The sequence below is a fragment of the Martes martes genome (assembly GCF_963455335.1).
Source record: "Martes martes genome assembly, chromosome: 10".
Lineage (NCBI taxonomy): Eukaryota > Metazoa > Chordata > Mammalia > Carnivora > Mustelidae > Martes > Martes martes.
The window spans coordinates 5,624,707-5,650,359 of NC_137898.1; the positions used below are offsets into that span (position 1 = coordinate 5,624,707).

Genomic DNA, 25,653 nt, shown 5'->3' on the forward strand with positions numbered 1-25,653 from the left:
GATGCAAACAGGCACCAAATTCTGGAGGTGGGCAAGAGGATGTCAGTGGGAGGTTAGTAGTAGTGGGTTGAGTCTCAGGATCTAATTCTGCCCATTCCCATAACCAAGCCCTCAGGAGAACCCCTCACCCGCTGGGGGACAGCAGCCCTATGTGCGTGACCATGTGGCTGCCCATCCCGAGCACCCACAGGGGAGGTGACATGGAGGGCACTGGGCAGTTCCTGAGCAGGAAAATGAGGAAGGGGTAGAGCACAGCCCCGTGCTTTTGGGGTACCACAACCTAATTTGGGGGACAGTTTGGGGTTTCCTTTTTGGACCCCCAGATTCCAAAGGTACCCTCTAAAGTAGGGCCATGCTCACCTCTTCTGCCTCCCCAACAGCTGCTACACAGGCCAGAAGACAGGAAAGCTCTGCACAGCAAGGTAGGTGTGACCGTCATGACGACCTTTTAGATTCAGGTGAATGTCGTGTAGCCACAGCTAAACCAACAGGACCCTGGGGAGTGACTGCACACCCTTTTCCTTCCAACCACCAGGCTCGGGGGACGGGACGGGCAACCATCTTCAGTCTAGAGTGAGACCTCAAGGTATAATATTCCTTAAAAGTTAAAGTTCCAGAGGCGGGGAATGAAGACCATTCGAAACACAAGCAGAAGGGCAGGTAGAACACTAGAAAGCTCTTAAGAATGAACCTTGAGTTCCAGTGTTGCTCAGCAGGGTCCTTGATGCTCTTAGGGCTGCAATCTTTGTTCTGAGTTCCTCCAGGGACCAGACTAGCAGCACAGTGGCAGAGGTCCAGGCCAGAAAAGCCTCTACTCCCAGGTGACACTGAGCTGGTTCCTTTCCCATTCTGAACCTGTTTGTTCTTCCTTATGTAATGTGAGGCTGGCCGACTTTGGGGAGGTCCCGGTGGAGAGCCCAGTCAGCCCTCTATCCTCTCAGGTCCCAGGTTGGAGGCTCCACCATGGGTCAGTGCCCTAGGTTCCATTCCCTGATCCTGGGAGCCATCAGGCCCTAGGTCGAGCTGAATTCGCACCTGGCACCTCTAGTCCCAGATGCGTCTGTGCCAGGACTTGGGGCACGGCTGGAAAAGGAGGAAGCTACAGACCCAAGGCGGCCAGACGACCCCATCCTGCCCTTTACTTCAGGAACTGTGCCTATCCAGCTGAACTACCCAGAGCTTAGGGTTTAAAGTAGCCAAGAAAGGTGGGGGGGGGGGGGACACAAGAACCCAAAAAGACTGATTCCCAAAGATCCAAGGCCATGTTACCCAAGTTAAATCTCTTTAATATCTCAATACAAACTCCTGATGCAAAAAGACAGTGAGAAAACCCTGGGAAGTTGGGGGGAGGGATTTTGTAAATTCCACCCCCGAGCAGCTTTTCAGAGGCAGAGGGGGGCAGAGGAGCTCAGAAAAGCAGCAGTCCAAAGTGAGGAAGGGAGTGCACGGCTCCTGGGACCTGCCCCTTGTCCCCTCACTCCCAGCTGCTCCTCAACCTCCTTTGGAGGGGCTGCACCCTTTGGATATCTGCTCCTTTCTCTTGGTCCCTGGGATTCAACTAGCTCTGGCTTCAATCCCCTACAAAAATTCCTGAGATCTCGGGGACCCCGGCCAGCTCCTCCCCTGTAGTACCCCTTGGTGGGGAGGGGCTGGGGAGCCCGTGAGAGTTCATAGGAGCGTGGGTCAGGAGCATGGGTCAGGAGCACAGGGGAGCCTCTGAGTCCCCTGCCCGCTCCAAAAGCACACAAAGGGGAAGGCTGCCGTACAGCTTGGGGTCCGTGAGGGGCTGGAGCAGAAGCAGGAAGAGTCCCACACCCAGAGCATAGCCTGCCAGCAGGGGCCGCCTCTGCGGATGCTCCAGGGCGGCGCACACAGCAGGAAAGCCCATGTAATTGCAGAAGGAGTGGCAAAGAACCGGCCCAATCAGGTGTCCTAGGGAGGGGAGACAGAGCAGCTCTTGGAGCATCCCCACCCCCTCCCGGGGCCCTTTCCGGGCTAATCACCCACATTCCTGAAAGAGGAGATGAATGACCGCCCACACACCACATGGCCCCTGCTCCCTTCCACCTGTCAGACCTCACCAGACTGAAAGCCCTGCCTCTGCCTGTCTCAAAAGACAACAGTGGAAGACACTTGTCCCTCCTACCACAAACACAGCATTCCCATTCTCCCACCCACTCCTGTGGGCCCGAGCCCCCGGGGGGGACCCGTGAGAGACTGAAGACCAACCTGTGCGGATGAAGAGGAAAGCAGTGTAGGCACCGAAGACAGCTGTGTAGGAGAACTGGAACGCTGGAGACGGGGAGGCCTCGAGTGACCACACCTGCATGCTCTTCTGCCCCAGCACTGCACACCCATCAGCCAGAGACACCCCCTTCCCCCTGAGGGCAGTGGCTGCTTGCCCCAGGACCTATGGCTGTCCTCTACACCCCAACTCCCATGGCCAGGGGCCCTTCCAATACTACATCCCTCCGTTCCCAAGTCTTCCTCCAGAACGGCTTTCAGGGACACCCTTACACACCCAACCCAGGACTGCCCCAGGCAAGGTTTCTAGGACTCACCTGCAGACAAGATGATGCTCCCCACGCTGCTCTGTCGGAAACGAAGCTGCTCAAAAATGTGGTGAAAATGGGCTGGGAGGAAGGCAACTATGTCACATTCCTCTACAACTGCCTTATAGGCCGTATCCCTGCTCCAAACCCCATTTCTGGCGCTCATGCTGGGAACATCTCAATAGGACTCGGTTAGACAAACTCACCAACTCCAAAGAAGAGTGGGCAGGTGAACACGGCAGGGCCCAGGCCCGTGCATGGTGCTAACATGGGCAGCATGCAGGCCCGGAATACCAGTTCTTCTGTCAGGGGTGCAATCACTTGGTTCCGCAGCCAACGCATGTCTGTGAGGCAGCGGGCCCAGGAGCGAGGGGCTAGGGAGGGGATCCAAGATGAAGAATTAGTGATTAGCTACTGAGCAGAGAGATCCTAGAGGCCCCCAGGGCCCCTCTCCCACAACCTCTCCCTGGCCAAACTCAGGTTAGGCATCAATACTCCTGAGAACAGAGAAGAGTCAAGCTTTGTTGCCACACCAAGTATAAAACAATGTTTCAAGAGGATTGAAAGGAAAGGTATTAGTAACTGAGGCAGGATATCCTGGTAGTAAATTCTTGAAACGTCAAAATCAGAACTCAAGACCAGCTCTGATTTGAAGTAGTCAAATGTTAGAGGAAGAATGGTCTTTAGTCCACACAAAGTACTGCTACGGCTTCCTAGGGGCCTCGGTGAATGTCAGAAACCAACTCTTACAGGCCATCTGCTACATGTTAAGATAGGATAAAGAGAGAACATCTCCATCTCATGTCCAAGTCCCACCAGGAGCCCACTTACTCCCTTCTTCCACTGAGCTGGGCTGCCTGTGCCTACTTTTTCCTTCAGCCCTAAGGACTCACCTAAGACAACCTTCAACCCATCTGTCAGATCACATGGGCAATCCATAGACAGCTGCATCAGTGGGCCCAGGAAAAGGATCTGGAGACAGAAAAACGGGCGATCAAAGGAAAGGCTTAAGCCATAATCCACTGCCCTTGCTCAGAAAAGGCCTCACGAAACTTCAAGTCTCCTGGTCTCAGGATTTCCCACCCATCCGTACCCGAGGACCAAGGGCCATCTCACAATTTCTGTTACCCTTCAGCCCAAAGATGGACACAATGACGATAAAAAAGGGGGGGGCATAGAAAGAAGAATCATGTTAATACCAAGAGAAGAATAAAACAAGAGCACTCACCATGGTCAGCAGCAGGGGCAGCAGCGCTGCTGGGAAAATACCCTCCAACCTGAAGCCCATCAGGGTGAGCAGGGATGTGCCTGGCTGAGCCACAGGAAAGGAGGCATCAGTCTAGCTCGCTCTCCCCTAGAGACCCCAGAGATCCTCCCCCTCTTGCCCTCTGCCCCACCTCCTTCGCACCTGGATGCCTGTGAGTTCTCTCCAGAGTAGCACGCAGAGGGGCGAGAGACTGGACACTACCAAGACGCTAGTGAAGCGCCGCTTGATGACGGCAGGGTGGTCCCTACGGAGGGAGCAGTAAGTTCTGGGGGCCCCCAGCCTCCTCTGGACGGCGCGGCCCCGCCCCCGGTTCTCCCAAGCTCCGCCCGCAGCCCCGCCTCGCGGAGGCGCGGGTTCCACCCGCGCGCGCAGCCCCCGCACCTGGGTAGCTCGCTCTTCCAGACGTAGAGGCTGCCCACGTAGGAGCAGGCAAGGCTGAGGCAGGAGAACACTGACACCCAGCAGCAAAGCCCAGGGCCCGGACCGCCCAGAGCCGCCGACTCGGGCTGCCGCTCGGGCCGTGACACCGACAGCAGGCGCAGCCCATCCCCGCCCAGCGCCGCCATCGCGCCCGGACCCGCGGCGCGCACCAGTGACGCGATCCAGCCGGCGCTCGACCCGCGCCTGCCGGAAGCGCGGGTGACGTCATCCGGCGGCGCGGGTGCCCCGCCCCCAAATCAGAAGCAGAGGCGGCGCGCGCAGAGCAGGTTTATTGAACAACAGACAACACGCGGCGGTAACAGCTTGGCGGGTAGGCGTGGAAGCGCAGGGGGTGGGGGGGCGGCACCCAGTTTAGAGCTCAGGGCCGGGATTCAGCCACTCGGACAGATTGGAGACCTCCTGCTGCCAAAGCGAGTCCTGCGGGAGGAAAGGGAGCCCAGGGTGAGGACCCACCGACAGCGGCCGTCTCCGCCTCCCGCTGAGCCTTCCCCTGCGCGGCCCTCGCCGGTTACCTCCAGGTCGCCCCCGGGGCTCGCCCTGCTCCCGCTATGCGTCAGGGAGGCCGCTGTGGGCTTCGTGCGGCACGCGGCGGCCTCTGACTGGCTCGGGCCCCTGGCAGAGTGGAAGGCCCCTGTCTCCTCCATGCCCTGCCGGAGCCTCTTGTTTTCCACTTGCCCGCTGGTTCCTAGGCGAAAACAGGCCCACTTACCTTTTGCCCACGGCCCTGTGCTAGAAAGACCCTTGGGGCAGGAGAAGGGAAGGAAGTGGTCCCATCTCTCTTAGCCCTCCCACCTCAAATTCTTTTCAATCAGGTCTGTGCCAATCAAAACTCGGCAGCTCCGGGCCTTAAGGCTGAGGCAGCAGAATTGTTTAAGTCCTCGCTTGGGGCTCACGCGCACTCATTCACTGCACACAGATTTCTGGTGGAGTCTGCACTGTCCAGCTCCTCCCTCCCCGCCAAGCTGTGATCCCCTGCCTGAAGCCCAGCCTCACCTCTCCCTTCGTAGCTCACAGTACGTTGAGCAGTGCCCATTGGCATTCTCCTTATATTAACTGATGGACTTGTGCAAATTTAAAGTGAGTTTTTACCCATAGTTCCTTCTGAGCAGGAAGGAATGTAGCTCAGTGAGCTGATGCTGGGTGACGCTCACAAATGCTAGAAAGGAGGCAGAAGTGTGTCCAAAGCCCATGGATAGAACAGAAAAAGAAGTTGCTAACCATCCCTAGAGGTGAAGAAAGGTTTCCCTGAGCTGTCTGAGCTGGGTTTTAAAGGATGAAGAGAAATATGGGGAACCAGTATTTCCCCAACAAGGGAAAGGAAAGGAATTCCAGGTGGAAAGATGCAAATACCCAAAGACATTAATTAGTATCCCACATAAAATGCGAAGTGAGGGGGGGGTCCCTAGGAGATGGATCTGAAAGGGTTAGGAGAAATCAGAAAACTAAAAAATGGGTTTTTACCTGTAGAAGTAGGCAGTGAAGAATTGTAATAAGCACTGGAGATGTATTGTTAAAAATTTAAAATACAAAATTCTTTCAAAAGTGTGGCTTAGAGTCAAATTAGAAATAGGAAGACCTTGGGACACTTCGGTGGTGCAACAGGTTCAGCATCCCACTCTCGGGTTCAGCTCGAGTTATGATCTCAGGGTCATGAGATCGAGCCTCACATGGGGTTCTGTGCTCAGTGTGGAGTCTGCTTAAGACTCCCTCTTCCCTACCCCTGCGCATGCAGGCACACGCTCTCTCGCTTTCTCTCTCAAAACAACAACAACAACAAACCACCACATGAAGACCTCAAGAGCCCAAGGGAGTGAAGGGAGTAGGAATGGATGGAGGCACCACCAGGTTAAGAAGTATATTTATGAGGCCAAATCAAATCAACAGGCTTTGTTGTGAGACTAGGTGTGATACATGAGAATGAGCGGCATAGTGAATGAATCTCATTTCAGATGTGAACTGGATGGGTTGTGGTGCTATTAATCTTGACAGAGAGGGGTGCCTGGTGGCTCAGTGGGTTGAGTGTCTGCCTTTGCCTCACGTCGTGATCCCAGGGTCCTGGGATCTAGTCCCACATCGGGCTTCCTGCTTGGTGGGGAGTCTGCTTCTCCCTCTGCCCCCACCCTCTGCTTGTGCTCGCTCTTACTGTCTCTCAAATAAATAAATAAAATCTTAAAAACACAGAAGATCCTGACAGAGGTAGGACCATGGGACCTCCACATGGAGCTGCCTAGTTAGCAGATAAATCTTCCATCTGGCACTCAAGAAAGGCCTGGGCTGGTCATGCCAACTGGAAAGTCTTGAGCCCAGAAGCAAGGTTCGATGCCTGAGATGGAAGAAAGCAGCTAGGGAAGGAGTGCTATACAGGCACTTTTAAGGGAGTGGCCAAAGGAGGCTGGTTGAAGAGAAAGATCAGAGGGGAGAATGAGGTGAGTCACAGTCTCATAGCACGGAATTCTGTAAATAGTTCAGGCACGGTAAAGAGAAATGTACAATTTGGTACTTATGAAGTCTTCCCAAACAAGACCTGGCCGTGCAGAGGCCACAGAGAAAGCAAGTGCCCTGGGTTAGAATTAGAGAACGGGAGGAAGAAAGGGAGAGGGTACAGCATGCTTTTTTGAGAACCCTGGCTGTGATGTGATGGAAAGAAGTTCAAGATCACGGGAGATTTCCTTTTTAAGTAGTGAGAGATTGCCCTGCTGAGGGGAGAGAACTCAGTAGAAAGACTAAAGGTGCAGAAGTGGTAGCTGATGCAAGACGGTCCTGAGAAAGCAGTAGATGCCACCCCTGAGCCTGGCAGAGATGGGTCCCCTTTCTGATACAGTTTGGGCACTAAGTGTGAAGTGGGAGGCTAAGTCAGGAGGCAGAGGCTGGGTAGGTATTTTAAAGAATCAAATAGCCACCGACGAGAAGGCCAGGAAGACAACGTAAAGGACCGATAGCTGAAGGCTACCCAGTGAATAGATCGTGGATATATGGTGGCGTCAACCATCTTTCAGTGATCTTCTTGAGCAGAACTGCCCGTGTGGGACATAGGATTGATGGTGACTAGAGCTGCAGCTGTGTAAAGCAGAGCAGCTCACCCAGTCTTCCAGGCTCCACCAGATTTATAAATACCTAGATTTTAAGGCTTATATTGCACAGTGGAGAAAGCATAGCCTGATATTCAGATTATCCGCCGGCAGAGCAACCTCTGAGTCTGGGCTGTCTCTTGTGAAATGGGACCGATGCTGCCCATGCCGAAGGAGACCACACTCTGAGTGGTCATTGTGGGAAAGTCTAGTATCCCCCTGGATCCACAGAAAGTGCAGGATAAAATGTTAATTTTTCCTTCTAAAAAAGAGTTCCTTTTTTTACTACTCTTCACTGCATAGATACTGAGTTGTATCCATTCTTTTAAGTCTCCAAATCTAAATTTATATAAATAGATACTTTGCTTTACACAAGCCTTCACTGCAGCGTTCTTTTCAGTAGCAACAGCTCCCACCGCATTTAAAACAAGGTTCAACTGATAGACTTCAGGAGCACCTCTTAGGCCTAAGTCTGGACAACATGCAGCATGTTGTAGTTGTGACCCTGGAAAGAGGAATTTTACCAACAGAGTATAGGTACTAAAGTCAGTCCCCAAATTCCCTCAAGCCCAGGGGCTGTTAAGACAGTACATCCCTGCTGGTCTTGGCTCTCGGAGACAGACTGGACCCAGGCTACCTGGGTTTGAATTCTGGCTCTCCCATTTACTACCTGTGTGACCTTCAGTAATTTTACTGACATATCTGTAAAATGAGAATAGTAACACTATCTCATAGGATTGTTTTGAGAATGAAGAGCATTTATGCATTTTAAAAGCTCAGAGTCACAGTGCCTGGGTGGCTCAGCCAGTAGAGCATCTGACTCTTGATTTCAGCTCAGGTCATGATCTCAGTGTTGTGAGATTGAGCCACATTGAGCTCTGCACTCAGCGTGGAGTCTGCTTGAGATTCTCTCTCTTCCTCTGCCCCTCTCCCTCACCCCCCATGCCTGCTGCCCCTTCTCCCCCTCAAAATAAATAAATCTTTTTAAAAATCATTAAAACCTCAGAATAGTGCCTGGCACCTGCACTATCAGGCTCAGATGCCAGTGGCTACGGTATTTCCAGCCATACACACACCCCTCTATCACTGCTGGATCTGAAGGCTGTGTGAGTGCTGGAGGGAGGGGGAGGACACCAGTACAGTCATATCACACACAACTCCCCCCATAGGATACGTCAGGGTTGAGGTGGTATTCCGCACCCAGGAGTGATCTCCAGAGCCCCAAACAGAGTAGTAACCCAAACCAGGGAGAGCTTATCAGCACTAATGATGGAGAAAAGACACAAGGAATGAACTGGATTCAGGGCCCTGGCCCTCCATGTGCAACTATCTTTAACTGCACAAACTTCATGAGGAGTTTCTAGTTCTGTCATTCTAGCTTCGGGGAGGGAATGCCCCCTGCTGCCCTAGAACACAGTGGCGGTGGGAGTCAACCAAATCCCAGGGTTTTGCTGTGGTGGAAGATGCAGTTTGAAAGCTTGAAGTGAACATTTTTTACTTCTGAGCTTTGGTCCTGGGCTCACCTGAAAAGCTGAAACCATACCTGCGAGGAGCTCCAGGCTGTTCTCATCCGCGTCCTCTGTGTTCTCCTCCGTGTTTTCCTCTGGGAGCAGTTGCTTTAAAAATCAGAAGTACTGAGTGAGTTTTGCAGAAACTTGAAAAAGCCCCAATGAGGTAAGTCTGCCTGGTGGCTTTGCTGACCTCACAGGGCTGTCTTCCCTCACCTGGAACTCCCTCTTACTTCTTCGTGGCTCCTGTGAGTCCTCCTACCCAGCTCCAATCAAGGCTTCCTTCTGTCAGAGCCTTTGCAGCTCATTCCAGGCACCCCGGGCATTTCCTTCCTCCTCCGAACTCTGGACACTCGCTCACCGTCTGTCCCACTCCTTGGGCTCTGAAGATGCACTGCCTGCCCTTGTTTTATCATTTTTTCGTGTGTGTTTTCCACACTATTTTTTAAAAGATTTTATTTATTTATTTAGGTATGTAGAGAGTGCACGCAAGTGGGGGAGGTGTAGAGTGAGAGAGCGAGCGAGCTTGAAACAGGGTTCAGTCTCACGACCCTGATATCATGACCTGAGCCAGAATCAAGAGTCAAATGCTTAACTGACTGAGCCACCCAGGTGCCCCATTTCTGCGCTTTAAATTCCTTGAAAGGTAAGGCTCATTGTGCCCGCGTCCCTTTACAGCCAGTACAGTGTACCTTGCACAGGTTAAGTGCTCAACATGCAACTGACTGGGGTCAAACCTGGAAAGCCACAGGGCACATTCTGTGGTCCTCTGTAGCCTTTCAGAGCCTTGCCACGCTTGGTTCGATTTGAACAGAGAAAAGTTCTTACTAAGATCAGCCCAATTCTCCTAGCTTCTTGTCTTTCCAGAATACAAGTACATAAAAACAGACCTCCTGTTCATCAAAATTAAAAACTTTGTGCTATAAAGTGAAAACTCAACTCAGAAAAATGGGAGAAAATATTCACAATTTGTATCTGATAAGGGTGTTGTATCCAGAATAAAAAAAAAACTCTTATAATTCAACAATAAAATAACAGCCCAATTAAAAATGGGTTTGGGGCACTTGGGTGGCTCAGTTGGTTAAGTGTATGCCTTCTGCTCAGTTCATGATCCCAGGGTCCTGGGAGCAAACCCTACATTGCATGAGGCTCTGTGCTCAACGGAGGGAGAGCTTCTCCCTCTGCCTGCCACTCTGTCTACTTGTGTGCTTTCTCTCTCTCTTGGTTTCAAATAAGTAAAATATTTTTTTTTAAATGAGTTTGATAGGGATGCCTGGGTGGCTCAGTCAGTTGAGCGGCTGCCTTTGGCTCAGGTCACAATCCCAGCGTCCTGGGATTGAGTCCCACATCAGGCTCCTTGCTCTGTGGGGAGCCTGCTTCTCCCTCTGCCTGCCACTCTGCCTGCCTTTGCTTGCTCTCTATCTCTCTGACAAATAAATAAATAAAATCTTTAAAATAAATAAAAAAAAATGAGTTTGATAGATTTGGAGACCCTTCTCCAAAGAGATACAAATGGCCAACAAACCCATGAAAAAATGCTCGACATCATTATTCATTAGAGAAATGCAAATCAAAACCACTATGAGATACTTTACACCCAGCAGGATGGTAGTAGTAACCACAGTAATAACAGGCAACACCAGGAGGATGTGGAAAAACTGGACCCGTTACACACTGCTGGTGGGAAAGTAAAATGGCCAGTTTGGAAAATAGTTTGAAAGTTCATCAAAAAGTTAAACATAGTGGGGTGCCTGGCTGGCTCAGTCAGAAAAGCGTGTGACTCTTAATCTCAGGGTTGTGAGTTTGAGCCCCACGTTGGGTACAGAGATTACTTAAAAGTAAAATCTTTAAAAAAAGAAAAAAAGTTAAACATAGGGTTATCTACAACCCAGCAATTCTACTACGAGATACATAACCAAGAGTACTGCCAACATAAGTCCACCCATAAATGTTCCCAGTGTTATACATAATCACCAAAAGTGCAAATAACACAAATATTCATCAACTGATGGACAGAAAAAATGTGGTATATCCATACAAAAGGATATTATTCAACCATAAAAGGGAAACACTGTCACATGTTAAAACATGGATGAATCTTAAAAACATTATCCTTAGTGAAAGAAGCCAGACACAAAAGGCTACTTATTATGTGATCCATTTACATGAAATATCCAGTATAGGCGCATCAGTGGAGACAGACAGCAGACTGGCGGTTGCCAGAGGTTGGGAGGAGGGGGAATTGGGACTGACTACAAATAGGTACAGGGTTTCTTTTTGGCATGAGGGAGATATTGTAGAATTTAGTGGTGACTGTTGCACAACACAGTGAATATATATATATATTTTAAAGATTTTATTTATTTATTTGACAGATAGAGATCGCAAGTAGGCAGAGAGGCAGGCAGAGAGAGAGGAGGAAGCAGGCTCCCTGCTGAGCAGAGAGCCCGATGCGGGGCTCGATCCCAATGACCTGAGCCGAAGGCAGAGGCTTTAACCCACTGAGCCACCCAGGTGCCCCACAGTGAATATATATTTTTTTTAAATGGTAAATTTTATGGTATGTGAATTGTAACTCAATAAAAAAAATACTCATCATGTATTATTTACTAAAACTTCTAAGTACTTTCCAAGGAATGCAGAAGGGTAAAGATGGCTCTGATGGTGTGAAAAAAGAAACAGCACTAAAACAATTTCCTCTTTTTTAAAATTCTTTGAGAGAAAGCTTATTTTTTAATTTCATTGTTGTCTGGGAAATCTCATGTAATAGATAAACCTTTCTCCTATCCTAAAACTAGTATCACCAAGGAAACACCCACACTCGATATATAGCCCTCAGCCTTAGAGGAACCCTGCACTCTTCATTGTCAGTTCCCCCAAATGAGACAGCCCAGTCTCTGGGATATACCTCCTTGGATTTAACACTGAGACGTTTGATTCTGGTCTTACCCCACCCCCTTCCAGGAAAACAATACCTTTCCTAACAACTACTTCTCTGTTACTGTTCTTATTTATTAGGGATTTATGTTCTCAGCTGCTACACACATTTGTGACACTAGCCCTGGAGAACTACCTTGTTCCTTCATGGCCCACTGTCGTATGTTCCAACACCCAGCTTATAAATCTCCACTCTGGCATGGGCTTCTCTTAAATATATTCTATAAAACTCTAAACACAGGGTGCCTGGGTGGCTCAGTGGGTTAAAGCCGCTGCCTTTGGCTCAGGTCATGATCTCAGGGTCCTGGGATCGAGCCCCGAATCGGGCTCTCTGCTCAGCAGGGAGCCTGCTTCCTCCCTTCTCTCTCTGCCTACTTGTGATCTGTCAAATAAATAAATAAAATCTTAAAAAAAAAAAAAACCTCTAAACACATATTCTCTCATTTCTTCTACTTCTCCATAAACTATATAATAGTCATATTCTTATTCTACATTATTGAAGAGTTCAGTTTTTCTACTTTATCTGTTTTAAGGTGGAAACTGAGGGACTGGTCCAGAGGTAAAAGAATTTGACTATCATCATTGATCTTGTAGTTTTTAGCTGAAGCCACTGGGTGCCACTCTTGTGCCACTAACAAGTTGTTTATCACTAAAAAGACATCATCAGAAGGAAAACAGTAATGATCTTGAGTGCAGAAGCAGAGGATCTGCTCGTGCGTGCCTCTGATCACTCATCTTCCCTGGGTGTGGGACATTCCAGTACCAGTCCTATATGGTAACAACGTTACTAGGCTTTGAAACCAGGAGACCTCAGTGCAAAGCCTAGCCTAGCCTTGACATTTGTGGACTATGTCATCCTGAGCAAATTAGGAAAAGTTCTCTAACCAGTTTCATCTATAAAATGGGAAAACTACAACCTACTTTGTAGGATCTTTTGGTATTAAAGTAGAAATCTTGATACAGATTAAGGATTCAATGAATATTCCTTCCTTCCAAGACCTAGAACTACTGGGTAAGACCTTGAGTTCACTAGCCATCTGCCAAATTAATTGGGCTATGAATGGCCCTGAGGCTCTGAACCATTACTATGGTAACAGAATGGGGCAAAAGAGGTCAGATAATTTCCTTTTGAGATCTCACTGGGATATCAGAGAGGCCCAAGCAAAAGGTCTTCACAGGACAAAACACTTCTAGATCCTACCCATATATCTTTGGTCCTATGATAATGGCACATACTTATCCCTAGAAATCTGAAGGAGTGGATGGCTGTAGTGAATGGAACAGTGGCTCCCAAAAAAGTATGTCCAAGTCTTGACCCCCAGAACCTGTAAATGTCACCTTATTTGGGAAAAAGGTGTGTTGTTTTTTTTTTAAGATTTTATTTATTTATTTGACAGGCAGAGATCACAAATAGGCAGAGAGGCAGGCAGAGAGAGAGAGAGAGAGAGAGGGGCAGAAGCAGGCTCCCCGCTGAGCAGAGAGCCCGATGCAGGGCTTGATCCCATGACCCTGGGATCATGACCCGAGCCATAGGCAGAGGCTTTAACCCACTGAGCCACCCAGGTGCCCCTGGAAAAAAGGTCTTTTAAAAAGTAATTAACGATCTCAAGATCATGATGCATTTAGAGTAGGCCAAAAATCCAATGACAGGTCTTATAAAAGAGGCAGAGGAAAATTTGAGAGACATAGGAAAAAGGCCCTGTGTTGCAGATACAAGGCAAGGAGCACTGAGAGCCAACAGAAGCTGGTAGGGGAATGGAAGGATTCTTAGAGCCTTTAGACGGAGCATGGTTTCCTAAAACCTTGATTTGAGACTACTACTTCTTTTTTTTTTTTTTTTTTTTTTTTAAATAGGCTCCATGCTGGACTTGAGATCAAGACCTGAGGTGAGATCAAAGCTCCAGAGCCTAACCAACTTAGCCACCCATGTGCCCCTGATTTCAGACTTCTGGACTCCAGAACCATGAGATAATAAATTTTGGTGTTTTTAAACCATTAAGTTTGTGGAAATCAGTTTGTTCAATTTTGTGGGCATCAGCTTTCCAAGTTGGAGGGAAACCAGCAAGAGTATTTGCAGTGAACTAGCTGCAGGGAATGGCAGATGCGTTCCGAGGAGCAGGCTTCCTAGAAGGTACAGAAAAAGTTGTGGTGAAAGGAGCACTCATAGGGATTTCACTCCCATCCTCTAGCCTTTCTAACTACAAAGCAGAGGAGGATAAGCCAGTTGATGAGATGCCGTGATCCTTGGGTGTGATCCTAGGCAAGTAAACACCCCATCCAATCAGGCAAACTAAAGTGGAAGAGGGAGAGAAGAAGTAGAAGTGCAAACGGGTCTATTATTTTGTCAGAAACAGTATCTAATTTTGTGTAGCAACTTTATTGGAATATAACTTACACACTTATAATAAGCTGCATTTATATAAAATGTGCAATTAGGTAAGTTTGGGCATATATACATACTTTCTGATCACCCCAATCAAGGTAATGAATACATCCATTACCCTCAAAAGTATCCTCTGACCTTCATAATCATTCCCTTCAACTCTTATACCTCCTATCATTAAGCAACCACTAACCTGTAGGTAAAGATTAGTTGCCATTCTGAAAAAAATTTTTTTTTTAGATTTGTTTATGACAGAGAGGGATAGCAAGAGAGGGAACACAAACACAGGGGAGCTGGAGAGGGAGAAGCAGGCTCCCCGCTGAGCAGGGAGCCTGATATGGGGCTCGATCCCAGGACGCTGGGATCATGACCTGAGCTGAAGGCAGACACTTAATGACTGAGCCACCCAGGCGCACTGAAGAATTTTATATAAATGCAATCAAATAGTATGTACTCTTGTATTTCAGGGATCTACCCCTCCCCGCCCCCCGGCTGCTATTACACCTGATCCAGTATTTCAAGGGTTTTCATTTAGCATGGCTATCTAGAGATTCACTCATGCTACTGTGTATATCAACAGTTCATTCCTTTCATTGCCAAGTAGTATTCTGTTGAATGAACCATTTATTTCCATTTACCTACTGGCACTGGGTTGCTTCCAGTTTGGGGTTATATGACAGAGGTGCCATGAACATTAGCATATAAATTTTTGTGTGGACATATGTTTTCATTTCTCTTGGGTTAATACTTAAGAGTAGAATGGCTAGATCATATGTATATACTTAACTTTTTAAGAAGCTGCCAAACTGTTCTCCAGAGTGATTGTACAAATTTTTATTCCTACAGACAGGGTGTAAGAGTTCCAGTTCCTCCATATCCTTGCCAATAACCTGGTATGGTCACTCTCTTTATACCAAGTAGGTATGAAATTACGCTTCTTGACTTGCATTTTCCCTAATGACTAATGTTAAGCATCTTTCTTCTTTTGTATCTTTTCTGAAATATGTGTTCAAATCTTGTGCCCATTTTAAAAACTGGGTTGTTTTCTTATGCTTAAGTTTTGAGAGTTTTAAAATATTCCCAATATTAAGGTAAGGTTTTTAACTAAAAATTCAATCTCTTTAATAGACATAGGTGTAACAGACCAGGTATATAGAGCTATTGCTTTTTTTTTTTTTTTTAAGATTTTATGTATTTGAGAGAGAGAGAGACCACGTGCATGAGCAGGGAGAAGGACAGAGTGGGGGGGGGAGGAGGAGAGGCAGAGGGGGAGGGAGAAGCCAAATCTCTACTGAGCAGGGAGCCCAATAAGGGGCTCCACTCCAGGTCCCTGGGATCATGACCTCAGCTGAAGGCACTTGCCTAACCGACTGAGCCACCTAGTTGCCCCTAGAGCTGTTTCTTCTTGAGTGAACTTTAGTAATTTCTGTCCTTCAAGGAATTTGTCCATTTGATCTAAGTTGTCAAATTTACTGATACAATATTTAAAATTTAACATAACATTTAACATAGCTCATAATAACCCCTGATAATCCTTTTAATATCTGAGATGTCACTTCTCTAATTTCTAATAGTAGAAATTTGTGTCTTCTGTGGTATAAAAATATAATGGAATACTATGCAGCCATCAAAAGAAATGAAATCTTGCCATTTGCAATGATGTGGATGGAACTAGATGGTATTAAGCTGAGCAAAATAAGTCAATCAGAGAAAGACAGTTATCATATGATCTCTCTGATATGAGGAATTTGAGAGACAGGGCAGGGGTTGTGGGGGGTAGGAAAGGAAAAAATGAAACAAAATGGGATCGGGAGGGAGACAAACCATAAGAGACTCTTAATCTTGCGAAATAAACTGGGAGTTGCTGGGGGGTGGGGGTAGGGAGAGGAGGATTGGGTTATGGACATTGGGGAGGGTATGTGCTATGGTGAGTGCTGTGAAATGTGTAAGCCTGATGATTCACAGACCTGTACCCCTGGGGCAAATAATACATTGTATGTTAATTTTTTAAAAGATATGAAAAAAAAAGAAATTTGTATCTTCTTTTATCCTGATTAGTCTGGTTAAATGTTTGTCAATTTTATTAATATTCTCAATAAACCACCTTTAAATCCTCATTGATTTTTCCCTACTGTTTTTCTGTTTTCTATTTTACTGACTTCCACTCTGACTTTATTATTTAATTTCTTCTGTTTGTGTGTAATTTGCTCTTCTTGTTCTAGTTTAAGTTGGAAGCTAAGACCATTGATTTGGGAACTTTTCCTTCTCTAACATAGGCATTTTTCTCTCTAAGTATTGCTTTAGAGAGAGCTCACAGATTTTGATAATTTGCATTTCCGCTTAAATTAAAATATTTTTCTACTTTCTCTTTTGATTTTTGTGTTTGACGCATGGGTTATTTATAAGTGTGTCATTTAATTTCCAAATACTTGAAATTTTCTAGATATCATTCTGTCACTGATTTTACTTAAATCCAACTGTGGTCAAAAACATACTTTATATGACTTGAATTCTTTTAAGTTTATTGAGAGGTATTTGATAGCTCAGAATATGGTTTACCTTGTTAAATGTCCCTTTTGTACTTGAGAAAAATAATCTGCTGTGGTTGGGCAGGACGTTTTAGGAATATAAGTTAGGTGAAGTTAATTACTTAGGACTTCCACAGACTTACTAATTTTCTGTCTACTTTATCAATTATTAATAGAAGTATGTTGAAATTTCCAAATATAATTGTGAATTTTTAAAAAAAATTGTGAATTTGTCTATTTCTTCTTACAATTCTATCCGTTTTCTTCATTTATTTTAAAGTTCTCTCAAAAGTTTCATGAGTAGTGCCTGGGTGGCTCAGTGGGTTAAGCCTCTGCCTTGGGCCCAGGTCATGATCTCAGGGTCTTGGGATCAAGCCCCAAATCCGGCTCTCTGCTGAGCGGGGAGCCTGCTTCTCCCTCTTTCTCCGCCTGCCTCTCTACTTGTGATCTCTCTCTCTATCAAATAAATATCTTTAAGAAAAAGTTTCATGAACGTTTGGGGCTATTATCTTCATTACACTGTACACACTGTATTGTATTCATCATTATGAAATGACCCTCTTTATCCTTAGTAATATTGTTTGCTCTGAAATCTACTTTATAGCCTTTTTGATAGTTTTTTTTTTAAGATTTTATTTATTTATTTGACAGACAGAGATCACAAGCAGGCAGAGAGGCAGGCAGAGAGAGAGGAGGAAGCAGGCTCCCTGCTGAGCAGAGAGCCCGATGCGTGGCTCGATCCCAGGACCCTGAGATCATGACGTGAGCCGAAGGCAGAGGCTTTAACCCACTGAGCCACCCAGATGCCCCTCAATGCTTTTTAAAAAAGATTTTATTTTTAAGTAATCTCTACACCCAACATGAAACTCAGATTTACAATCCTGAGATCAAGAGTTGCGTGCTCTACCAGCTGAGCCAGCCAGGTGCCCCTCTTCAGTGCTCTTTTTATCAGTGATAGACTATGGTATATATCTTAAGCATGGCGTATCTTTCCTATCCTTTTACATGTTGAATCTACTTCTGTATTTTAAAATGGGATTCTTATAGGCAGCATATTGTTCTCTTTATTTAATCTAACAATCTCAATCTTTTTTTTTTTTAAGATTTTATTTATTTATTTGTCAGAGAGAGTGAGCACAGGCAGACAGAGACGCAGGCAGAGGCAGAGGGAGAAGCAGGCTCCCCACTGAGCAAGGAGCCCGATGCGGGACTCGATCAGGACCCCGGGACCATGACCCGAGCCGAAGGCAGCTGCTCAACCAACTGAGCCACCCAGGCGTCCCTATCTCAATCTTTAAATGTAAATAGTTATAAAGGCCATTCACATTTAATATAATAATTGATATGGCTGAGTTTTAATATATCTTCTTGCTAACTGCTTTCTATTTGTCTCATCTGTACTTTGTTCTCTTTTCTTCTTCTTCCTCTTTCTCTGCCCTCTTTTTGATTATTTTTTAAAAAGGGACTTTATTTTTTAGAGCAGTTTTAAGTTTATAGCAAAACTGAGGAAAAGGTACAGAGATTTCTCATATGCATTCTGCCCCATATATGTATAGCCTCTTCCATTATAAACATCCCCCATCAGACTTGTACATTTGTTACAAATGATAAACCTACACTGACACATCACTGTCATTCAAAGTCCATAGTTTACATGAGGGTTTACCCCTAGTGTTGTACATTCCATGGCTCTGGAAAAATGTATGACTTGTACCCACCATTACAGAATCATACAGAGTAGTTTCACTGCCCTAAAAGTCCTCTGTGTTTTGTATATTAATTCCTCCTTTCCCTTTAACCCTTGGAAATCACTGATCTTTTTACTGTCTCCATAGTTTTGCCTTTTCCAGAATGTTCTGCTTTTTCATACTGACTTCTTTTATTTAATAATATACCTTTAAGGGGGTGCCTGGGTGGCTCAGCTGGTTAAGCCACTGCCTTCCGCTCAGGTCATGATCCTGGAGTTCTGGAACGGAGTCCTGCATCAGGCTCCCTGCTTGGTAGGGAGTCTGCTTCTCCCTCTGATCCTCCCCCTACTCATCTTCTATTTCTCTCTCAAATAAATGAATAAAATCTTTTAAAAAATATATACCTTTAGGCTTCCTCCATGTATTTTCATGGCTTTATGGCTCATTTCTTCTTAGTGTAAAATAATATTCCATTGTCTGGATATGCCAGATATATATATAGATATCTATATCTATATCTATATCTATCTATCTATATATATATGTTTATTTAACCATTCACCTGCTGAAGGACATCTTGGTTGCTGCCAAGTTTTAGCAATTATTAAGAAAGCTGCTGTAAACATCCATGTGCAGGTTTCTGTGTGAACCTAAGTTTTAACTCATTTGGATAAATACCAAGGAGCATGATTATTGGATCACATGGTAAAGAGTGTATTTAGTTTTTTAAGAAATTACCAAATTGCCTTCCAAAGTAGTTGTCTCATCTTGCATTCTCACCAGCAATGAGTGAGGGTCCCTATTGTTCCACATCCTTGCCGGCATTTGGTGTCGTGTTCTGGATTTTGGCTATCATAACAGGTATGCAGGGATATCTCATTGTTTTAATTTGCAGTTCCCTGATGACATATGATGTGGGCATCTTTTCTAGTGCTTATTTGCCATCTTAAGTCTTCTTTGGTGAAGTGTCTGTTAAGGTCTTTGGACTGGTTTTTTTTATTTTTATTTTTTTTTGTGAGTTTTAAAAGTTCTTTGTATATTTTAGGTAATAGTCTCTTAATCGTATGTGTCTTTTCCAATTATTTTCTCCCAGTCTGTGGCTTATCTTTTCATTCTCCGGAGGGCTGAATATGTCTTATGACTCCGTTTTATCTCCTTTCTTGGTTCAATAGCTGCAACTCCTTGTTGTATTATTCTGATATTCAGAATATATTCATCTTAACTTACCAGTCTACCTTCAAGTAATATTATGCCACTCCGCATACAGTATAAGTCTTTACAACAGTATATTTCCATTTTTCTCCTCCTGGTTTTTGTGCTGTTGTCATACACTTTACTTCACCGTAGGTTATAAACCTTACAATACATTATTGCTATTTTTTAAAAAAGATTTTTAAAACTTATTTGACAGAGAGAGATCACAAGTAGGCAGAGAGGCAGGCAGAGAGAGAGGGGAAGCAGGCTCCCCGCTGACCAGAGAGCCTGATGCGGGGCTCGATCTCAGGACCCTGGGATCATGACCTGAGCCATAGGCAGAGGCTTAACCCACTGAGCCACCTGGGCGCTCCCATTATTGCTATTTTTGCATTAAAAAGTTAATTATGTTTTAAAGAGATTAAGGTAATGAGAAAAAAAGTCTTTATATTTATCCTCGTAGTCACCATTTTCAGTGCTCTTCATTCCTTCACGTAGATGCAGGTTTCTGGCTGGTATTACCTTTCTCCTACTTGAAGGACTTCCTTTACATTTCTCATCTGCTGATAATGAATTCTTTCAACTCCTGTATGTCAGAAAAGGTCCTTATTTCACCTTTTTTTCTTAAAGATTTAATTTTTGTTAGGTAAATAATCCTAGGTTGAAGGTTTTTTCTCCAGTACTGTAAAGATGTTGCTCCATTTTCTTCTAGCTTACACTGTTTCTGATGAGAAATTTTCTATAATCCTTATCTTTGTTTCCTTGTAAATAAGCTTTCCTCACCCATTTGTTTTTAAGATTTTCTCTTCACCACTGGTTTTAACCTATTTAATTATGTTGTGTCTTGGTGTAGTTTTGTTTTGTGGGCTTGGTGTTTCTTAAGATTCTTAGATCTACTAGATTTATAGATTCTATCAATTTGGAAAATTTTCAGTCATTATTCCCTCAAATATATTTTCTGCCTCCATTTCTTCTTCAGATTCCCCAATTACACATATATTTAGGCTACGTGAAGCTGTCCCATAACTCACAGATATTCTATGTTTTATTATTATTATTTGTAAAGAAATCTTACCCTTTTAATTAATTAATTTTTTTTAGGGAGAGCATGCACATGTGTGAGCGGGGGGGTTAGTGGAGTGGGGAAGAGTGGGAGGGGAGAGGGAATCTTTTTTTTTTTAACAGATTAAGTTATTTTATTTATTTATTTATTTATATTATGTTCAGTTAGCCAACATATAGTACATCATTAGTTTGAGAGGGAGAGAGTCTTAACCAGACTCCACGCTGAGCATGGACCCCAATGCAGGGCTCAATCTCATGATCTTGACATCACAACCTGAGTCAAGATCAAGAATCAGATGCTTAATTGACTGAGCCACCCAACCGCCCCTATGATTATTATTATTTTAAATCGTTGTGTTTCATTTCAGATAGTTTCTATTGCTGTGTGTTTCTCCTTAAGTGTCCAATGTGCCCTTCATACTATTCAGTACAATTTCTACCTTGGAGACATAGTTTTCATCTTTACAGTTCATTTTGGGCCTTTTTAATACTTTCCACGTCTCTACTTCATATGTGCAGTCTTTCCTCTAGCTTCTTCCTGAACATACAGAATACAGTTATAATAATAACTCTCTTAATGTCTTTGTCTACTAATTCTAACTTCTGTGTCAGTTCTGGATCAGTTTTGATTCAATGATTGATTGACCAATTAAGAGTTTTCTCTTCATTGTGAGCTGCATATTCCTGCTTCTCACCATACCTGTTAATTCTGATTAGATGCAGGACACTGTGAATATTACCATACTGAGTGCTGGATATTTCTAATAATCCTATAAATATTCTTGACCTTTGTTCTGTGATGCCGTTGAATTACTTGGAAACAAGTTGATTCCTCTATGTCTTGCTTCTGCTTTTAAGCTTTGTTAGGCAGGACCAGAGGAGTGTTTATTAGGCAGAGGTTTAATTTTCCTCCATTTCGAAGACAAGTATCTTCTTAGTATTCTATATCATGCTCCATAAATTATAAAGCTTTCCTCTCTGGTTGATGGAAATAGGCACTATTCCTGGCCCTTTTAAGCTCTGCATATTATTCCCTCTAATCCTCTGGGTGGTTCTTTACCCGAATAGTTTCTTCACAAGAATGAGCTGATTCATACTCATCTGAATAATAGAGAAGGAACCCTGCAGATTCTCAGAATTCTCTCTGTATGGAGTTCTCTCTTTTCTGATAGTTCACCCTGAAAACTTTATCTGCTTTGGCATCCTGGAATTCTCAGCTTTATCTGTTCAGCTCAGGGAAACCACTAGGCTTTGCCTGGATATCTTCTCCCTGTTCAATGGCCTCTGTACTTTCTCTAGGCAGTATGTTAGGGTAATCATAGGGCTCACTTCATTTGTTTTCCGTATCTCAGGAAAGACTATCCTATTCATTGCTGCTGTCTTGAGAACCATTGTTTCATATGTTGTGTCTGGATTTTTTTTATTTCAGTCAAGAGAGTAAATCTAGTGCCTGTCACGCTATCTTGGCCAGAAGCCACTGTATAATAGTATCACCCTTACTCTCTTTTATTTACTCATATTATACTTTAGTTTCACAAAGGCCAGTCCTACTGATTGGAGCCAAGAGAGCCAGAAGAGTGGGCTTTGGTTGGAACACTGTTTCAGTTATACCTGCAACCTGCAGATATATAGAATTTCCCAGCTATGAATCTTTTCACTCATCAGAGGAGTCTGTCATAAAACCAGATGAAGCTGTTTGAGCTCCTTGAGGGTGGAGATCCCGACTAATGCAATTCTATATCTACAGCATCCAGAAAGGTATATAAAGTATGGCTTTGATTAGACAAAAGTAAACAAAAATACTCCACTCTGTCATCACCATTGTAATGGTAGCTATGTGCTCAGCACTTAACATACATTATTTTATTCAAACCTCACAACAATTATTTCAGGTTATGCATCATTCCTATTTTATTGATAAAGAAACTAAGGCTTAGAAAGGTTAAACAGCTTCCACAATACTACACAACTAGCTAGTGGCCGAAATGGAATTTGAGCAACATCTAGCCATGCTCTTGACCTTTGTGTAATACTGTATTTTATAAAGTTTTCCTAAACCACAGGCTTCCCTGCTGAAAGACTAACCTCAGATTGTGCAATCTAAAGTACCTACCCCTAACCACCCATATTCAGGGTTCCCACACATCAGTATGGAAGATCTCCACCAAAGTACTGATTAGTACTTTATACTTACCTGCTTCGTCTCACATGAGCAGTAGGGAAGAGATCGGTGCCGGGTGATGTCATGAAATGATTTGTGCAGTTTGGTCCCAAACTCTTGAGTGTCAACTGCCTAAAACAGGCCAGAGATGAAATGTGCTGAATTCCAGTAGTGGCAACCAAAAGGAAAGTACCCACGGGATATGGGAAGAGGATGAGACAAATAGGAAGGCAAACCACTGACATCCCTCATGTTATGTTTGGAGTTTCCTTAATCCCTATGGACACATAGGAATTATGTATCCTATGGATACACAGAAGTAGAGAGAAGGCCTGGGATACATGCCATGAGACAAGTAGTTGTGGCTCCTCTGGCTTCCAGTGTCTGTTACCTAATCGAGATCTTTCAAACAAGGCCTTTGTTCTCCTATCTCTATAGGAAATACATATCCCAGAGATTTCTGTGTTCATAAAGGGGTTATATAAACTGCTTTCCTCTAAAACAAGTGCCAGGAGAGCAGAGGCTTCACTATATTCAACTAAGACTGATATAAGAACTTTTCCTCAGATAAATCTTTTAGCAAATAAAGGAAGAAGATAATAGCATCCATAAGGAATGGGTAATAACTTCTAAGTTTTAGTATAGAATTGCAGGATATCAGAGTTAAAGCGGACAAAAGTAATCCCCTAATACAACAAATTAATTTTATAGATGAGAAAACTAAAATCCGAAAAGGTGAAGTAACCCACCTAAGATCTCATGGCTTGTTATACAAAAGTTAGGCCTGACCTAAGGATTTCCAATGTGGCATTCTTCTCATTACCCTGTGCTATCCACATGATCCAAAAAGCTGAAGCTGTAGGAGGCACTAGATTATAAAGTTGTTATACTCTTAGACCTAGTAACTCCACTTATAGAAATTTATTCTAGGAAATAATTCAGAAGAAGAAAGATATCACACAGAGGTATTAACTGAATTACTATTTATACTGGCAAAAAGAATATAAGCAACCTAAATGCCTATTATTAAGGGAATGGGTTATTAAATTAGATTAAACCAATGTAGTGAAATTGGCTAACTGATACAAATTTTAGCACACTTGAAACGGGGAAGTGTCTACTTATATATGAATATAGAATTCTTCAGTTACAACTATACAATATAACTTGTATGAGATAATATCCAAAAATTTTTAATTACAGTGATAAATATTATTAGCTATTATTTTAAATTTTGAATGTATTATACTATTTTTTCAAGAAAAAAAGTACAAAAAAATGAAGCAACAGACACGGAATGAGTGGATCACGCACTGCTAATACCAACTGGTCAGCACACATTCCTAAAAGGAAGGAAAGAAACTAACATTTATTCAGAACCTACCATGTGCTACATGCATGTTCACACTTTGCCCTCACCATCGCAATAACCCTCTGAGGCACTATTATTTTTTCCACTTTATAGATGAAGCTCAGACAAAGTAAGCACCAGCCTAAGTCCACATAGCCAGTAAGTAAATGAGCCAAGAATTGAACTCAGGCCTCTGACTTCAATTGTTATACTATTCTATACTGCCAAATGTGTAATACTTAAGGCTACTCAATTATTTCCAATGTTTTCTGTCACCATGAGGTACCAAAACATTCTTCAATAAGGAACTTATTACGTGTAATACTTAAGGCTACTCAATTATTTCCAATGTTTTCTGTCACCATGAGGTACCAAAATATTCTTCAATAAGGAACTGGGAATCACTGTCTAATCTTGGTTCTAACTATAACCAGCTATGTGACCTAAAGCAAGTAGAAATTTTAGATAACTTATTTTCTCATTTATAAAGTAGTACATACATACTATCCATTCAATAAATATTTCATACATACTATCCATTCAATAAATATTTCTTAAAAACAAGCCTGACACTATGTATGTAAAATCAGAATTTTTGATCACAGTAGGATAAAATGAAATAATGTTTCTGAAAACTCCGTACATAATGCTGTGTTAGGCAGTAGAATGTCATTAAAACCCTGGCACTTTTAAGCAGCCCCAGTCTCCCACTAACTTGAAGGGCCTGGAGACAGATCTTTCGGAAGCTATTGCTGGTACTTCCAGTCACAATACTCATGATGGAATTCACAGCCACTGAGAGTGAGGCCTGAAATTTCTGATGATCCTAAGGAACATAATAAGAAGAGATGGTAGTTTATAATAATCCCAAGCTACTGGTTCAGAGAATCCCAAAGGAATCAAAGATTTCAGTAACAGCAGGATTTTAACAACTCTTCCCCCGCCCCCACCAACAATACTTACTGAGATCATGCCATAGAAAAGACATTTATGGATTGAAATAATGTTCTCCCATTTTGCAGAGATGACTTACTGACACAGAAATATTCAGAAAAGATAAGCCATGAGACACTAGGCAATAAAACAGATGTGCCTGCTATTTAAAAAAAAAAAAAAAAAACCAAAAACTTTAAACTTTGCCCTCTTAGTGTGGTTGTTTTTTCCCTCAAAGGGGGGGCCATATGAAGTTAAGAAATATGTTACAAAAAGTATATAGGATATAGGAAGTCAGAAAGTCAGATAAAAAGAGAAAGTGTTGGGGCACCTGGGTTGATTAGTTGGTTAAGCCTCTGTCTTGGGCTCAGGTCATGATCCTGGAGTCCCAGGATCAGGATCCCTGCTCAACGAGGAGACTGCTTCTCTCTCTCCCTGGGCTCCTCCCTCTTCCCCCACACCCCCAGCTTATGCTCACTCGCTCTCTCTTGCTCACTCTCTCTCTCAAATAAATAAACAAAATCTTAAAAAAAAGAAAAAGAGGGAAAGTGAGGTTATAAACCATTAGGAAATGAGG

The 25,653-nt window shown here is 43.9% G+C and overlaps 2 protein-coding genes across 6 annotated transcripts in view; both read right to left on the bottom strand.

Annotated features, from left to right (window-relative positions):
* Positions 1-571: 571 nt before the first annotated feature.
* Positions 572-4,407, bottom strand: RCE1 (Ras converting CAAX endopeptidase 1). 5 transcript variants are annotated; one of them, XM_080815377.1, is made up of 8 exons: positions 4,201-4,407; positions 3,961-4,063; positions 3,781-3,860; positions 3,446-3,524; positions 2,759-2,926; positions 2,562-2,633; positions 2,230-2,292; positions 572-1,932 (listed from the first exon to the last, which is right to left on the bottom strand). In XM_080815377.1, the coding sequence occupies exons 3-8, from the start codon at positions 3,838-3,840 to the stop codon at positions 1,697-1,699; spliced, it is 678 nt and encodes a 225-aa protein (XP_080671503.1). In that variant the 5' UTR covers positions 3,841-3,860; positions 3,961-4,063; positions 4,201-4,407; the 3' UTR covers positions 572-1,696. The 5 variants fall into 5 exon arrangements, with proteins under 5 accessions (XP_080671503.1, XP_080671504.1, XP_080671500.1 ...); XM_080815378.1 differs by having other exon boundaries at positions 3,950-4,063; XM_080815374.1 differs by having other exon boundaries at positions 3,781-3,864; positions 4,201-4,401.
* Positions 4,408-4,510: 103 nt separating this feature from the next.
* TOP6BL (TOP6B like initiator of meiotic double strand breaks) overlaps positions 4,511-25,653 on the bottom strand; it is a 110,100-nt gene continuing 88,957 nt past the window's right edge. The window contains exons 12-16 of the mRNA XM_080815379.1: positions 24,855-24,969; positions 22,829-22,920; positions 8,872-8,944; positions 4,773-4,945; positions 4,511-4,677 (exon numbers count right to left, since the gene is read on the bottom strand). Coding sequence (XP_080671505.1) covers positions 4,612-4,677; positions 4,773-4,945; positions 8,872-8,944; positions 22,829-22,920; positions 24,855-24,969 — 519 coding nt within the window. The 3' untranslated portion in view covers positions 4,511-4,611. The remainder of the gene's footprint in view (positions 4,678-4,772; positions 4,946-8,871; positions 8,945-22,828; positions 22,921-24,854; positions 24,970-25,653) is intronic.

Bases quoted from the DNA above. Each gene is read 5' to 3' on its own strand.
- RCE1 (XM_080815374.1), bottom strand. From the start codon at position 4,385: ATGGCGGCGCTGGGCGGGGATGGGCTGCGCCTGCTGTCGGTGTCACGG. The intron at 4,064-4,200 runs GTGCGGGGGCTG...CTCCCTCCGTAG, and splicing joins TGGAAGAGCGAGCTACCCAG to GGACCACCCTGCCGTCATCA. The intron at 1,933-2,229 runs GTTGGTCTTCAG...TCCCCTCCCTAG, and splicing joins TTTCCTCTTCATCCGCACAG to GACACCTGATTGGGCCGGTT.